Source organism: Macrotis lagotis, chromosome 1 (assembly GCF_037893015.1).
Source record: "Macrotis lagotis isolate mMagLag1 chromosome 1, bilby.v1.9.chrom.fasta, whole genome shotgun sequence".
Taxonomy (NCBI): domain Eukaryota; kingdom Metazoa; phylum Chordata; class Mammalia; order Peramelemorphia; family Peramelidae; genus Macrotis; species Macrotis lagotis.
This window is the reverse complement of record NC_133658.1, coordinates 205,133,182-205,148,462: the sequence shown is the minus strand read 5'-3', so window position 1 is coordinate 205,148,462 and position 15,281 is coordinate 205,133,182. Positions and strand designations below refer to the sequence as shown.

Here is a 15,281-nt window from a genome sequence, read left to right as displayed (position 1 = left end):
GTAATCTTTAATATTTGAAGGGTTATAAGGAGAAGGGAAATTATATTTATTTACTGGTAGCTATAGCAGGCAAAAACTAGAAGTAAAGGATCAGTTATCTGGATTCAGAAATATTAGTTTATACAAGAAAAGATTATCTCCTAAGCATAGGTATTCCATTATGTGGTGTTGGCCCTGGTATCTCAAAGTCTACAAATGTTAGTTCTCTTTTCTTGACTTTGTTTCCTGGAAAGTTCTGGAATGATTCATTAAATTTAGTAAAAGGAGGCAGGTAGGTGGTACAGTAGATAGAGTGCTGGACCTAGAGTCAGAAAGACTCATCTTTGTGGGTTCAAAACCATCTTCAGACAATTACTAGCTGGTTACCCTGAATAAGTCATTTAATCCTGTTTGCCTCAGTTTCCTCATTTGTAAAATGAGTTGAAGAAGGAAATGGCAAAGCATTCCAATATTGTTTTTTTTCCTCTCTCTCTCTCTCTCTTTTTTTTTTTTTGCAAGGCAAATGGGGTTAAGTGGCTTGCCCAAGGCCACAGAGCTAGGTAATTATTAAGTGTCTGAGACTGGATTTGAACCCAGGTACTCCTGACTCAAACCAAGGCCAGTGTTTTATCCACTACTCCACCTAGCCGCCCCAGCATTCCAATATTGTTACCAAGAAAACCCAAAATGAGGTTATTAAAATGACCAAATGACAATAATACTGAATGGAAGCAGTGACTAGAAGATCATAACAGACAAACTTTATTTTTGCCAGTTACTAAATTAATAGATCAGAGAATATTGTAGATAATATTGTTTACCTTGATTTTAATATATCCTTTGAGAAAGTATGTCATATTGTCCTTTTGGAAAAGCTATAGAAATTTAAGCCAGATGATAATATAATTTAATGACTCTGGGACTGATTGGGTGGTTAAGCTACTAAAGGATAATCGCTAATGGCTCAATATCATCTTAGAACAAGAACATTTTTACTGATTACTTGGTAAAGGTATATCTTATTCAATTTACAGATGAAACATAAGGGATAAGAATGTGAAGTGCCAGAATCAGAATCCAAAAAGATCTTGACATAGTATAACATTGGGCAAAATCTAATAAATTTGGTGGGAGTGAATGTAAATTCTTATACTTGATTTCAAAATATCAAATTCACAAATATGAAAAGGAGGAAGTGAGGTTAGTAATTATCTAGAACAGGTGAACTGAAGGTGTATCATATCAGCAGAATGATGTGACAGTTCTTCTCCACCCCCCCCAAAAAAAATCTCCAAACCCACGATCATGGAATGCATTAAGAAAGCTAGATTCTGGGTGATAGTTCATGCTCTGACCCTTCTCAGAGCACACCTAGAATATTATGATCACTGCTGGGTACCACTGGGTAGAAGGCCATTTATGATAATGTAGAGATCCCAATATGGGGCACCTGGGATATTGTTGAAGGACTTTGACTCCAAATTCTATGAGAATTGATGAGTTGCCTACCTTGGAGAAGAGAATACTTTACTATTTGAGAGCAATATTCAAATATTTGAAAGTTTATCATAAGAAAGAGGGGAATTAAACTTGTTCCTCTTGGTCCTAGAAGACAGAAGTAACAAAGGGGCGTATTTAGTCATCCTAAAAACTATAACTATCCATTAGTGCAATGGGTTCATTCAGGACATGGAGAATTTTCCCTTCTGGTTTTTGAGTCAGACATTGAATATTGGGTATTTTTCTTTTGGATATGAATTGAGTTGGATTGAAACTCTGAGATTCAATATAACCCTGGGATTCTCTGATAAAAATGTGCTTACTTTGTGGTCTAAAAGCACTCCACTATGCATTAAGATTTAATTTGTGCTAATCCTCAGGGAGATAAACAATGACAGAAACAATAGATGGGAGATTTTGCCTCATTTCTAAATCTTGGCATATGTATATACAAGGGCTCCAGGCATTTACTAATGCTGAACAAAGAGTGTCCAAAACAAACATGAGCTCCCTGATTTACTCAGCTCAGAGATTCTGCAGATATCATTAGGAGAAAGAAACACCCATTCATTCCAGTTTTCACTGCCAGAGATTGTACATGTTCCCCCTTATTGTGTATGACAAGGCTGATTGCTATATCTATTAAATGCCTCTGTGTTGGTGAATATTTGGGTTCAGATTACCTTCTCCAGATTTACGGTAGCTAGAGAAAAATGGTCATTAAGTTTGCAGGAAGAAAGTGAAGTATTTGCTGTAAATGGAGACCTTAAGTATCTTACTCTCAAACATTTGATATTCTTGTTTCATTTTTTACATAGTTTGAAAATGTATTCGATGGCTTTAATAAAATAATGTGTAAGAGCTTCTTTTTGGGAAGGTTCCTCTTCCTCTTTTTCTCATATTATTGTGAGACAAATCTTGGTATGATAACTCTACTCATTTGGATAAGCAATTGTTTATAATAGAGTGGAGTACTGAATGGTTGCTGTGGGATATTCATGAATCAGAAACAGAATTTCAGCCCAAGTTTTCCTACCTCTTAAGGCTACTTCTTTAATTCATAAGCTACACTTTCTCTGAGAGATATTGGAGAGATAGTCTTCACTTATTAGAAATGAAAGATGTTTTATTTATTTGTTTGTTTGTTTATTATTTTTATTTATTTATTTACATTTTTTCAAGGCAAATAATGGGGTCAAGTGGCTTGTCCAAAGCCACACAGCTAGGTAATTATTAAGTGTCTGAGGTCACATTTGAACTCAGGTACTCCTGACTCCAGGGCCAGTGCTCTATCTACTACACCACCTAGCTGCCCCTCAACTTCTAATTTTCAAGAAAATGTCATACTAAAAGAAATTCTGCCTCCTCTCTCTACTTCTCACCCCGAAACAAATTTCCCTTGTTCATGAAGTATCACATTTTAAATGATCTTTTTTCTTATGTATATCTAATAGCTGCTAATATTTGCCCTCACTGAGTCTTAGAAGTTCACCATGCCAAGACATGACACTCTTCCCAAATCTTTTCTGTTATTGTGAGGTTCTTATCTTTTGCTCCTTCTTCTTGTGGCAGTTAGACTGTAGTCCAATTCAGTTCCTCATAATACATACATAACTAAATTCAACTTTCTTTTACTATTAGCATTTTCAGTCAATTTTTCAATACTATTTAGCTATATGAGATCTTGTTTTTGATACTTGTAAATTCTTTTTCTTTTAGCTTTCTTCTCCACTTCCTTCTTACTGGTTTGTTGTGTTTTAATTATCCTATCTTTAAAACTAGACAATATTATTTTCAGCATCCTTTTAAGATAATTATAGCTCAAAATGAATTTCCCTTTAAAAATCAGAATTTTTTTGTTGATGTCAGACACTATCACTTTGCCTTAAGAAGCATCTTTTATTATCCAGAAGATGTTATTGTTATTGTTTGACCTTTATTCCCAAAGAAAAGCTCAGGGAGGTGATACCTTGACAAGCATGTAAATTAGATTTGAGTGAAGAGATTGCTATGCTAAGTCCCTAGTCTTACTTTCTCCTTGGAGCCATATGGGTTCAGTGATCAGATATGAATCAGGAGGAATGGAGATGACCCAGGCAGTGAGGCAATCATTCACCACAGATGCATATATCTAATTGATGTATAAACTACTTAACTATTGTCCTTTCTAGACAATAGTTTTTCTTGCTGAAAAATTTCCCCTTTTTCTGGATCTTTTAAAGCTTGTTATCTGAATCCCTTTTAAGAGATAGACTAAAAATTCCAATTTGCCTAGAGGGTTTTCCCCAGCTTAACAATATTCATTTTGTGACTGACTTGACATGATCCATGTGTTTTATTTGTGAAGAAAAAAGATCGTTTTGTGTTGTAACTGGTGAAAATAGTTCTTGTCCCTAAGACTTTTTTCATTAGTCATTCCACAAAAGATTTTTACTGTCATTTTTTTCTTAAAAGAGTGTACTATCAAAAATAAAAAAGAAATGGAAAGTTCTTTTAAGAAAAGGATCTTAGAGACTAGACTACCTGAAGTTCCTTCATCCAAGTCTACTGCATCATGATCAAATCCAAAAATTCTTAACCTTTTTAAAATCCTCAAACTTTAAAAAAAAAATTAATGTATTTTATTTTATCCATCTCATTACCAGTTCACCAAATTGTTAACAGAGTTTATGATAAAAAAAAATGATAAAGAATCCTTGATCCTTCCCAGCCTGTTACACAGATGTGTAACAAGTAAAAATCTGAGGTCAAGAAAGAAGCCACTTATGTGAGATCACAAGACCAGATTATAGATTTAGAATTGGAAGAGAACTTCAAAGTCATCTGAATCCATCCTTTAAATTAGGAGTGGGAAACTTTTTTCCTGACAGAGGCCAAAACTTAAAAATTAGACCACTATCTTTGGTCAAACATTTAATTAATTCATCCCTAAAAAAAGCTCCTAGATTTACTGAAATTTGAGTCCCATTTATATTTGCCTTGGCAGCACCAGACCAACTGATTTCATAGACTTCATAAGGCTGGTGGACCAGATGTTTCCCACCACCCCTGGTTTAGGATAACAGGATTATAGATTTGGAAGGAGAGAGATTTCAAAGTACATATAGTGCAATTTTTCATTTTTACATATGAGAAAACTATAATCAAGAGAGGTTAAATAACTTGTTCTGGATCATGTAGAGTGTAAGTCACTGGGTCAAGATTCAAATCATGACCCTTTGACCCAAAATTTATGTTATTTCCATTGTCCCATGCTGCCTTTCCTATTAGCAAAGTTGGGCCTAGAAACCCAGTTTTCTTGACATTTGATTAGTGGAAATTAGAAGACACAGTCTGATAAATTTCTCATTTGCCTAAATGAAGTTTCAAATAGTGGAACAAGTTAATGACTTTGATATTTTAAAGCTGTTTTAAATATTAAGGATAGTCTTGTAATTTTTTAATGAAAGAGTTAAAAATAATTTTTTAGACTACTAATCAATTTATTGTTTTTTGTAACTTCTTACTGATATTGAAATGAATATTGAATAGATTGAATATTTATCGAGAATAAAGTTTTTAATTTTTTTTATTATTTTTAAAAAATTGTATTTATTTAAGGCAATGCAGTTAAGTGGCTTGTCCAAGGTCACACAGCTAGGCAATTATTAAGTATCTGAGTTTGGATTTGAACTCAGGTCCTCCTGACTACAGGGTCAGTGCTTTATCCACTGCATCACTTAGCTGCCTCCTAAGAATAAAGTTTTAAACTGATCAGTTCATTGCCATGGATTGTATACAGTATTGTTTTCTCCATGGGCCAAAAATAGTAATATAATTCCTAAAAAGCAACTTGGTAGATTATTTTTTTAGTAGTGTGTTTTTTTAAGATCTTAAAATGCATTCATTATGAAAGTCATAGCAGATCTTATAAAATGTGAACTGGTTTTTAAGCCTGCCAGATATTAATGAAAAAGTTGCAAGATTAATTTTTGGCTTACAATGTTATTTTCATATGTCTCAGCAATAGCAAGACTCCCATTGTTTTTGTTGTACTGTGAAATAATAATAGTATTGTTTGTTATATTTTTGAACATCTAATACTTCCTGTAATTATGTGCAATTAAAGCAAACCAGTTCTTCAACCTAAAAGATGAGATTGTCAAGAAGTGGAGATTCCAGAGTCAAAGAAGTTAAAGTTTCTAGAGAAGTTAGAGGTCCCTCTCCTTTATTGTTAACCCCAAAACAATGAAATACAGAATTTCAGAATTGACAAAAATCTCAATGGAAATATAGCCCAACCTATAACTGAGAAAGAACTTTGTCCATCCAAGCAATAGTCAGGGCAATTCATTCTCCTTTGGAATCCTATTTTTAGAAAAAAAAAATTTTTTCTTAAAGCAAACCTATACTTGACTCTGTCACTTTCACCTATTGTTACTCCTTGTTTTGCCTGAGGGTGTCAAACAGAAGTCTGATCCTGTTTCTATTGGGCAGATTCTAGAATTCAGTTATTGTATTATATAAATTAATAGGATTTTTTTATCCACTAAGGACCTTAGAAACCCTTTCCCACTCCCAGTCCATATTTTACAGTTGAAGAACTATGACACCTCTGAAAAGACTAATGACTTTCCTGGTATGAATAGTGGAGATGTGATTTGACTCCTAGGTGGCCTTGTACAAAACTGTTATTCTTTCTCCTGTGCAATGCTTCTTCTCTGTCTTTTCTATGTTTCCCTCTCCTTCCTCAGTTTCTTTACTGATACTCCTTTGGAATAGTTTCTAGATCCTCTTGGTTGTCCTTGTTTGGATCCTCCCTAGCTTACTAGTATTTCCTAGAATGGCAACTGAATGAACTATTCCAGTTATATAGTCTGAAGATGACTGAATAAAGTGGTATTATCTCCTAATTCTTGTACCAATTTTACTTCAAGATTATACTGACTTTTTTGACTATCATTTTTGCTACTATTGTTTCATTGAGCTTACAAGCCAATAAAAAGAACATTTTTTTAAGACAAATTTCTGTTTCACCATGAAACTTCCCCTTTTCCCCTCCCCAATCATTTTTACATGTAAAGTGGAATTTTTGAACTTAAGTGTAAGATTTTATTTATAGGTACATATGTATCTTTCCCAATTTAAGGTAAGCTTATCAGGGGTAGGAGCTGTTCTTTGAATCTATTTGTATCCCTATGCTCTTACAGAATATCTGGTACACTCAGTAACTACTTAACAAAGGTTCTTTGATTTATTGATCTCTATTAAATTTCATTTTTACACAATTCAGCCCATTATGTGTGCTTCCTCTCAGCTTTATATCATCTGTAAATCTGAAAAATGTGCCAACTGAAGCATTGAAAATAATGTTATTAAACAGAGGCTAAGTACAGATCCCAAGATTATTTCACATTCCATTGGAGGATAGCCAAGTTCATCTAGAACCATTTATGATTATTCTTTGCGACAGTTTTCCGATCCATTCAACTTTGCACATCTTTTCCTCTTTTCCATACCAATGGATTCTCTAAAGTGTTTTTTAAAAATGGTGTTCTACCATATTTACAACATTTCTCTCACCTACCATTCCATAACTTTAAAAAAATAGATGAAATTCATTTAACATGATTTGTTCTTTCTGAATCTAAGCTTTGTGATCACTACTCATTTTACTAGATGTTCACTAACCATCTTTTTAATGAGTTTTGGAATGTTGCTATAAATTAATCAAGCCCATAGATTATGTTCCCCATGATATTTTAAAGAAAACTGATAGTGACAGAGTGATCATGTCTTTCAGTTCTTTCTAATCAAGTATACCTATATATGGACCAGGTGATTTCAGTTTATCTAGAATCCCTTAAATTGTCTCTTACTAAACTCCTTATTTCTATCATCAATTCTCAGTTAGACTTCAAAAAAAAAGTTATCCCCTCCCTCTCAAAAAAAGTCAATTGATTATTCATTAACAATGTCCTTTTTAGAAATGTAATAATATATTCCTTTGGTAATTTTAATAGTGTAGCATTAAATTTACCAATTAATTTAATTAATATTCTAATTGACCATTGACTCACCCAAGGGTGCTGTTTATCTTTTTCATTATTTAAATATTCCATTTGTGCTTTATTTTTTAAAAAAAAATCTCACCTTAAAAAATAGTCATTTTATAGCTAGATTTATATGAATCCTGGCAGATTACTTCTCTGATATTTCATACAATTTTTTTTAAGAATTTATTTAAGGGGCAATGGGATTAAGTGACTTGCCCAAGGCCACACAGCTAGACAATTATTAAAATCTGAGTCTGGATTTGAACTCAGGTCTTCCTAACTCCAGGGCCTGGGCTTTATCCACTGTACCATCTAGCTGCCCCATTTCATACATTTTACATACATTTGTATTTATTTTGAACATAATTTGTTTTATTTCCTATCATTTTCCTCTGGATTTTGTTCATACTACTTATAAATAAGAGCTAATTTAGAATTTTGATACTTTTTTTAGGTTGTTTTTTTTTTTTAACAAGGCAATGGGGTTAAGTGGCTTGCCCAAGGCCACACAGCTAGGTAATTATTAAGTGTCTGAGCCAGGATTTGAACTCAGGTACTCCTGACTCCAGGAACTGTGCTCTATCCATTGTACCACCTAGCCGCCCTGGAATTTTGATACTTTTTATGGGAATATTGATTTCCATCCCAAGATTAATTTAGGGTTTTTCAGACATTAATCTCTTAAATAATTGGATGGTTTCTATATTTCATGTTTTGTCTCAATGATTTCAGATAGTTTGTTAACACCTTGTATAACTGTTTGAAATTCTTGATAAAAATGCATACAGGTCTCTGTTTTTATGACTTAATTTGTCTTGTGTTTCCAAGGTCTTAAATTTATCAGATGATGGTTTGTGTGTGTGTCTGTTTAAAATTCAGAGAATAAAAACAGAAATTTGAAGAGGCTGTGCAATTTACATAGCTGCTTTGACTGTGTTGGGCTTGAAACTTTTTTCCATATGAATAAATCCTATTTATCTTCTCCATCAACCAGCTCTTATCTTATCTTCAGGTTTACTAAGACATTAATTTTAAAGTGAAAAAGTAATGGAACAGGGATGTTTAGGGGAAAAAAAACACCCAACTAAAACAAACCCTCAAATCAATCTACTTTTAAGTATTCAGAAGATTCCAGTACCTTAGGGTTTATGAATTGCTAAGGAAGGAAAAAACACCTCATAGTCAACTTTTTCAAACTTTAACTAGGCTGATCCTTAGATGATGAGTACTTGGTCTCCACATTTGTACTTGAAGCTTTTTCCATCTTAAAAGGACCTGTTAAAATTGAGCTCTGCTAATATATTCTTTGCCTAATCACAATTTCTTGCAAGACAGGAGGAAAGAGGGGATAGTAGTAAAAAAAAAAAAAGATTCTTGCATACATTTGTATATGTCATTCAGTAGATGCATAGTTCTTAGTCTTCCTTCAACTTATTGTCAGAGTAATGAAAAATGCTTTGAAATTAGAGAATGGTAGTGATGCTTGCAAGTCTCCCAACTTTCTTCTCCACTTTTAAGAAAGTATGAGTAAAAATTACATTCTTTTTTTTTCCACAGGGACTTACGATTTAATAGAATTAGAGAAATCCAGCCGGGAACATTTAAAAGACTGAAAAACTTGAATACATTGTAAGTTGAAATTCTTTTTTTGAAAAATTAATGAAAATTTTATTCTTTAAAAAGATCACTAGTTCTATATTTTATACATGTAGGGGACACTGAGGTGTAGAAATCATAGTAATAATAACTCATGCTTTTATAGTGCTTTCAAGTTTAGTAAATGTTTTATATCCATTATCTTAGGTTAGGAGTAAGGATCCTGGATTGTTGTTTAGATCTGCCATTAATATAGTTGTATCATTTCTCCTGCCTAGGCCTCAGTTGCTCATCTATACAGTAATGGAATTTGACTTGATGCTACTTTCTAGTTCTATATAATATTGCATGGTGTATATGTCTAATAATATTTTTATTGTAAATCAACCTGCTAGAACCAGAAGAACATTGTACACCCTAACAGCAACATGGGGGTGATGATAAACCTTAATGGACTTGCTCATTCCATCAGTGTAACAATCAGGCACAATTTTGGGGTACCTGCAATAGAGAATACCATCTGTAACCAGAGAAAGGATTGTGGAGTTTGAACAAAGACCAAAGACTTTTACCTTTAATTAAAAAAAAAAACTTTATCTTATTATGTAATTTTGCTATCTCTTATACTTTATTTTTCTTCCTTAAGGATATACTTTCTCTCTCATCACATTCAACTTAGATCAATGTATATATAGCGTGGAAACAATGTAAAGTCTAACAGACTGTGGGGGGGTGGGGTGAGGGAAGCGAGATTAGGGGAAAAATTGTAAATTTCAAAATTAATTAATTAATTATTTTTAAATAAAAGAAGAAAATCAACCTGCTAATGATTTTGGATACTCCAGTTTCAGTCCTTCAAAAGATCCAAGTAGATCTTTTCTACGGAAGTAGATTGAAACCCTTCTAGGAATTGAGTTCATGGATTGTCCAGGCTAAAAATAAAATCATTAAATAATATTTGATTCTGGTGATGAAAATGGTAGGCTGATGTTGAGATGAGAGACATATAGTCTATGGCTTGGTCTGGAATCCTAGAATCCCAGTATGTTAGCTTTCAAAGGGACTTTAGCAATCTTTCCAAATCACTCCCCTCTTTCAAGAGAAGAGGAAACTTATGCCAATAAATTGGATAACCTGAGTGAAGTGGATGAATATTTACAAAAATACAAACTGCCCAGATTAACAAAGAGGAAATAAAATACTTAAATAATCCTATTTCAGAAAATAACAAGTTGAAGAAACCATCTATAAGTACCCTAAGAAAAAGTTTCCAGGTCCAGCTGGATTTAAAAGTGAATTCTACCAAACATTTAAGAAACACTTAATGCCTTTTCTTCATAAACTATTTTTAAAAAATAGGAGGAGTTCTGCCAAATTACTATTATGATACCAATATGGTGCTCATAACTAAACCAAGAAGAAACCATACAAAGAAAATTATGGACCAGTCCTCCTAATGAAAATTGATGCAAAAATTTTAAATAAAATGTTAGCAAAGAAATTTCAGCAAGTTATTACTAGGATAAAACACCATGATCAGGTAGGATTTATACCAGGTCGGCAGGGATGGTTCAATATTAGGAAAACACTCAACATAATTGAACTTATTAATAGCAAAACCAACAGAAATCATACAATTATCTCAATAGGTGTTGAAAAAGGGGCAGCTAGGTGACATAGTGGATAGAGTACCGGCCCTGGAGTCAAGAGTACCTGGGTTCAAATCAGGTCTTAGACACTTAATAATTACCTAGCTGTGTAGCCTTGGGCAAACCACTTAACCCCATTTGCCTTGCAAAAAAAATTAAAAAAAACACAAAAAAATAGATGTTGAAAAAGCCTTTGATAAAATACAACATCCATTCGTATTAAAAACACTAGAAAATATAGAGAAAAATTAAGTTTTCCTTAAAATAATAAGTAGTACCTATCTAAAATCATCAACAAATATCATGTAATGGGATAAACTAGGAGCATTTCCAGTGAGATCAAGGGTGAAACAAGGACTTCCATTATCACCATTACAATTCAATATAGTATTAAAAATGTTAAGTTGAGCAATAAAATAAGAAAAAGAAATCGAAGAAGTCAGAATTAGCAGTGAGGAAGCAAAACTTCCCCTCTTTGCAGATGATATGATGGTCTACGTAGAGAATCTGAGAAAATCATCTAAAAATCTCCTTGAAACAATTAACAAATTCAGCTAAGTAGCAGGATATAAAATAAATTTACATAAATCATCAGCATTTATTTATATATATAACAAAGCCCCAAAGCAAGAGATAGAAAGAGAAGTTCTATTTAAAGTAACTATAGACTATATTAAATACTTGGGAATCTACCTCCCAGGGCAAACCTATGAATGTAATTACAAAACACTTCTCACCAAATAAAGTCAGATTAAAAGAATTAGAAAAATATCAATTGTTTGTGGTTAGGTCAAGTTAATATAATAAAAATGACAATTCTACCCAAATTAAATTACTTATTTAGTGCCATATCAATCAAACTACCAAATAATTATTTTACCAGGCTAGAAAAAATAGTAACACAATTCATCTGGAGCCACAAAAGGTCAAGAAAATCAAAGGAACTGATGGAAAAAAAATGTAAAGGAAGGTGGCCTAACTCTATAAGATCTAAAACTATTCTATAAGGCAACAGTCTTCAAAATTATCTGCTACTGGTTAAGAAATAGAGTAACAGATAAGTGAATTAGGATTGGTTCAAAAAAATAACCAGTGGCAAATGACTATAATAATCTACTGTTTGGCACCCAAAGACATTAGCTTCTGGGATAAGAACTTACTATCTGACAAAAATTGTTGGGAAAACTGGAAGATAGTATGATAAAATTAGACATAAACCCACATCTCATACTCTATACCATAATAAGGTCAAAATAGGTACAGGATTTAGACATAAAGTACAACACCATCACCATAGATAAATTAAAAGAGCAAGAAATTCTCTGTCAGAGCTATGGAGAAATGTATTACCAAGCAAGAAAGAGAGTACATTATAAATTGCAAAATGGATGATTTTGACTATATTAAATTAAAAAGTTTTGCACTAATAAAATTAATGCTGCCAAAATGAGAAGGAAAACAGAAAGCTGGGAAATAATTTTCACAGCTAGGGATTCTGATAAAAGTCTCATTTCTAACATATATAGAGAATTGCATCAAATTTATAAGGTTACAAGTCATTCCCCAATTGATAATGGTCAATGAACAGTTTTCAAATGAAAAAAATTAAAGCTATAAATAATTATATGAAAAAATGCTCCAAATCATTATTGATTAGAGAAATGCAAATTAAAACAACTGAGGTATCACCTTACTCCTATCAGATGAGAAAAAGGGAAAATGATCAATATTGGAGAGGTTATGGGAGGATTGAAACATTGATGCATTGCTGGTAGAGTTGTGAATGGATCCAGTCGTTCTGGAAAGCAATATGGAACTATGCCCAAAGAACAATAAAACTGATCCTACCCTTTGACCCAGCAATTCTAATTCTAAGTCTATATCCAGAAGGAATCATTAAAACCGGGAAAAGTCTTACATGTTCCAAAATATTCAAGGAAGCTCTTTTTTGTAGTGGCAAAGAATTGGAAATTGAGGGGGTGCCTATAAAATGGGGAACAGTTGAATAAATCATGGTATGTGAATGTTATGGAATATTATTGTTCTTTAAGAAACCCAAAATGGTAGGGCTCTAGAGCATCATGGAATCAATTACAGGATCAGATGCTGAGCCAAGGGAGCAGAGAGAACATTGTACACATTAACAACAGTAATGTGAGTTGATCAACCTTGATAGAAGCAGTTCTTCTCAGTAGTTCAGAGAGCTAGGACAATCCTATTAGACAGGCTATGGACAATGCTATCGACATTCAGGAAGAGAAAATCAAAACAAAACCAAAAAAACCCTTCAGAATCTGATGAACACTACATTCACTTTTTTTTTAAAAATAATACTCATGTATTTCTTTCCCTTAATCCTAATTTCTTCTACCAAAAACGGCTAATCTGTAAATATGTTTAATGTAAATGCGTACATACAATCTTCACCTGACTATTTTGCCCCTGAGGAAGGCTGGTGGGAAGGGAGGGTGGAAGGGAATTATGTAAATTTGAAATATGCATATGTTTATGGATGACTGTTGAAAAGCTTTCATAACACAGATCTGAAAAAATAAAATATTAAAAGTGAGAGAGAGAGAGAAGAGGACATTGAGTGACTGAGAAATTGTCATTTCCCATATTCTAAACCTTTCTAGCTTGGGTTAACTTACTATATCTTTCATACTACCAGCATAAAGCCTCCACCTCTGTCCAGTCTTTGACCACTGCAGCTCTTGGGCCATTTATTCAAAATTCTGTTGTTGAGCTCAAAAACCAGCACAAATTAAGTCATCCATGTTAAAAATAATTTTGCTAAACAAAATTTGAATGTTAACAAAATCCTAAAAATCTTTTAACATAATGTCTTCTAACCTATAAAGTTACTATTATCACATTATTTAAGAAAGACGAAAAATGCCAATAAATTCATCTATAATATTTTGCTTTGCTACTATATTAATAGAATGACTTTTGTGAAGTTGCTTCCCTTCTCTGGGCTCCACTTTCTGTATAGTGAGAGTCACATCTTTTCACATCAATAATTCTTTGATTCTATATTAAAATTCATAGATTAAAAATTACACCTTTTTTTGAAGACCAATGATAAGTTTTCTTCTAAGGCTTAGATTGTTTACTGTCTCAAGAAAATAATTACTGTGATTTCTTTTGTTTCCTCTTTATAGACTTCTTAACAACAATCAGATTAAAAGAATACCCAGTGGATCATTTGAAGACTTAGAAAACTTGAAATATCTGTAAGTTTTTAAACTATTAATTCATGTAGCATATATGATCAATTTTTGGGCTGTTTAAATAATAACAGATTTATAGATTAAATATAATATATGCAATTCTGTAGGTGAAAATATCTAGTAAAAACTTGGATTAGAAGTTGACTGAAGATTGTATCAGGGATTGTTAGAATAGACTATTAGAATATACTTCCTAAGTATTAGTGATTTGATATGAAGCCTTCAGTAAAATGCATTGAATATAGATTAAATAGTAGTAATAAGTAGTAGTAGTAGTGGAAACAGGAGTAAAAGTAGTAGTAGTAGTAGTAGTAGTAGTAGTAGTAGTAGTAGTACTATTCCTTTGTGATATGGTTTCCCAAATTTTGTTCTGTTTGGCCCTGTCATTCTACATAATTTTGAATCATAATTTTATGGAAAAACATTTTCCCTTTCAAAATGTTAAATTTTATGTGGAAATTTTGGAGATAAAATTTTACTCCATAATTTCTCTATCCTTTCCCCTTTATCCTGAGAATATTCCACAGCTATATATAACTGACCCAATATTCCTGGGTTATATTTTCTATTTCAGTTTCACACAGAATCTGGGGATAGTTGTCCATATGCTAATTTTTATTAACTGCCTCAGAGAGATTGGACTTTGAAAAAATAAAGTTTGATGCTATTCCCTGATTACAAACATGTTCTTACCCACTTGTTTTAAATTTATAGATAGAACAAACCAGTTCCTTTGGGATAACATCAGTTTCCTTCAGTTCATATGATCATAATGGGCATAAGACAGTGTCAATTCACTGACTAGGCCAATAGTTTTTTGTTTTTTCTCTTAAACTTAAAATATTCATAGACAATTGAAATTCAGGCTGCTTGTTTTCTACCTAAATATCTCTTAATCTCAGTTTATTTATTTATCATTATATATATATATATTTAACATAAATATAACTAATATATAATAAAGCATTAATAAACATGTAGCTAGTATATAAATATATATATTTAATGAATATGTAGTTACATATATGAATACTTACTATACACATGTATGTATATATGCATAGGTATACATAGTTGACAACAAACTACGGGTGTTATATTCATCTTGATTACTTTTACTAAATTTTGCATTTCATTTTCTATTTTTCATTGAGTTCCCTTTTGCTCTGTAAAAGCTTTCCACCCTTTCTCCCACCCTAGAGGGGGGAAAACATTTCTGTTCCAAGTTAATAGGTACTATAATTAGGGAGAATTAGGAAAAGGACAACATTCTGAAATTCAAGTTAAGG

The 15,281-nt window shown here is 32.5% G+C and overlaps 1 protein-coding gene across 1 annotated transcript in view; it reads left to right on the top strand.

Moving 5' to 3' along the window:
- Positions 1 to 15,281, top strand: part of PXDN (peroxidasin) — a 148,203-nt gene that overhangs the window by 57,430 nt on the left and 75,492 nt on the right. The window contains exons 2-3 of the mRNA XM_074209572.1: positions 9,072 to 9,143; positions 13,924 to 13,995. Of these exons, the coding sequence (XP_074065673.1) occupies positions 9,072 to 9,143; positions 13,924 to 13,995 (144 nt within the window). The remainder of the gene's footprint in view (positions 1 to 9,071; positions 9,144 to 13,923; positions 13,996 to 15,281) is intronic.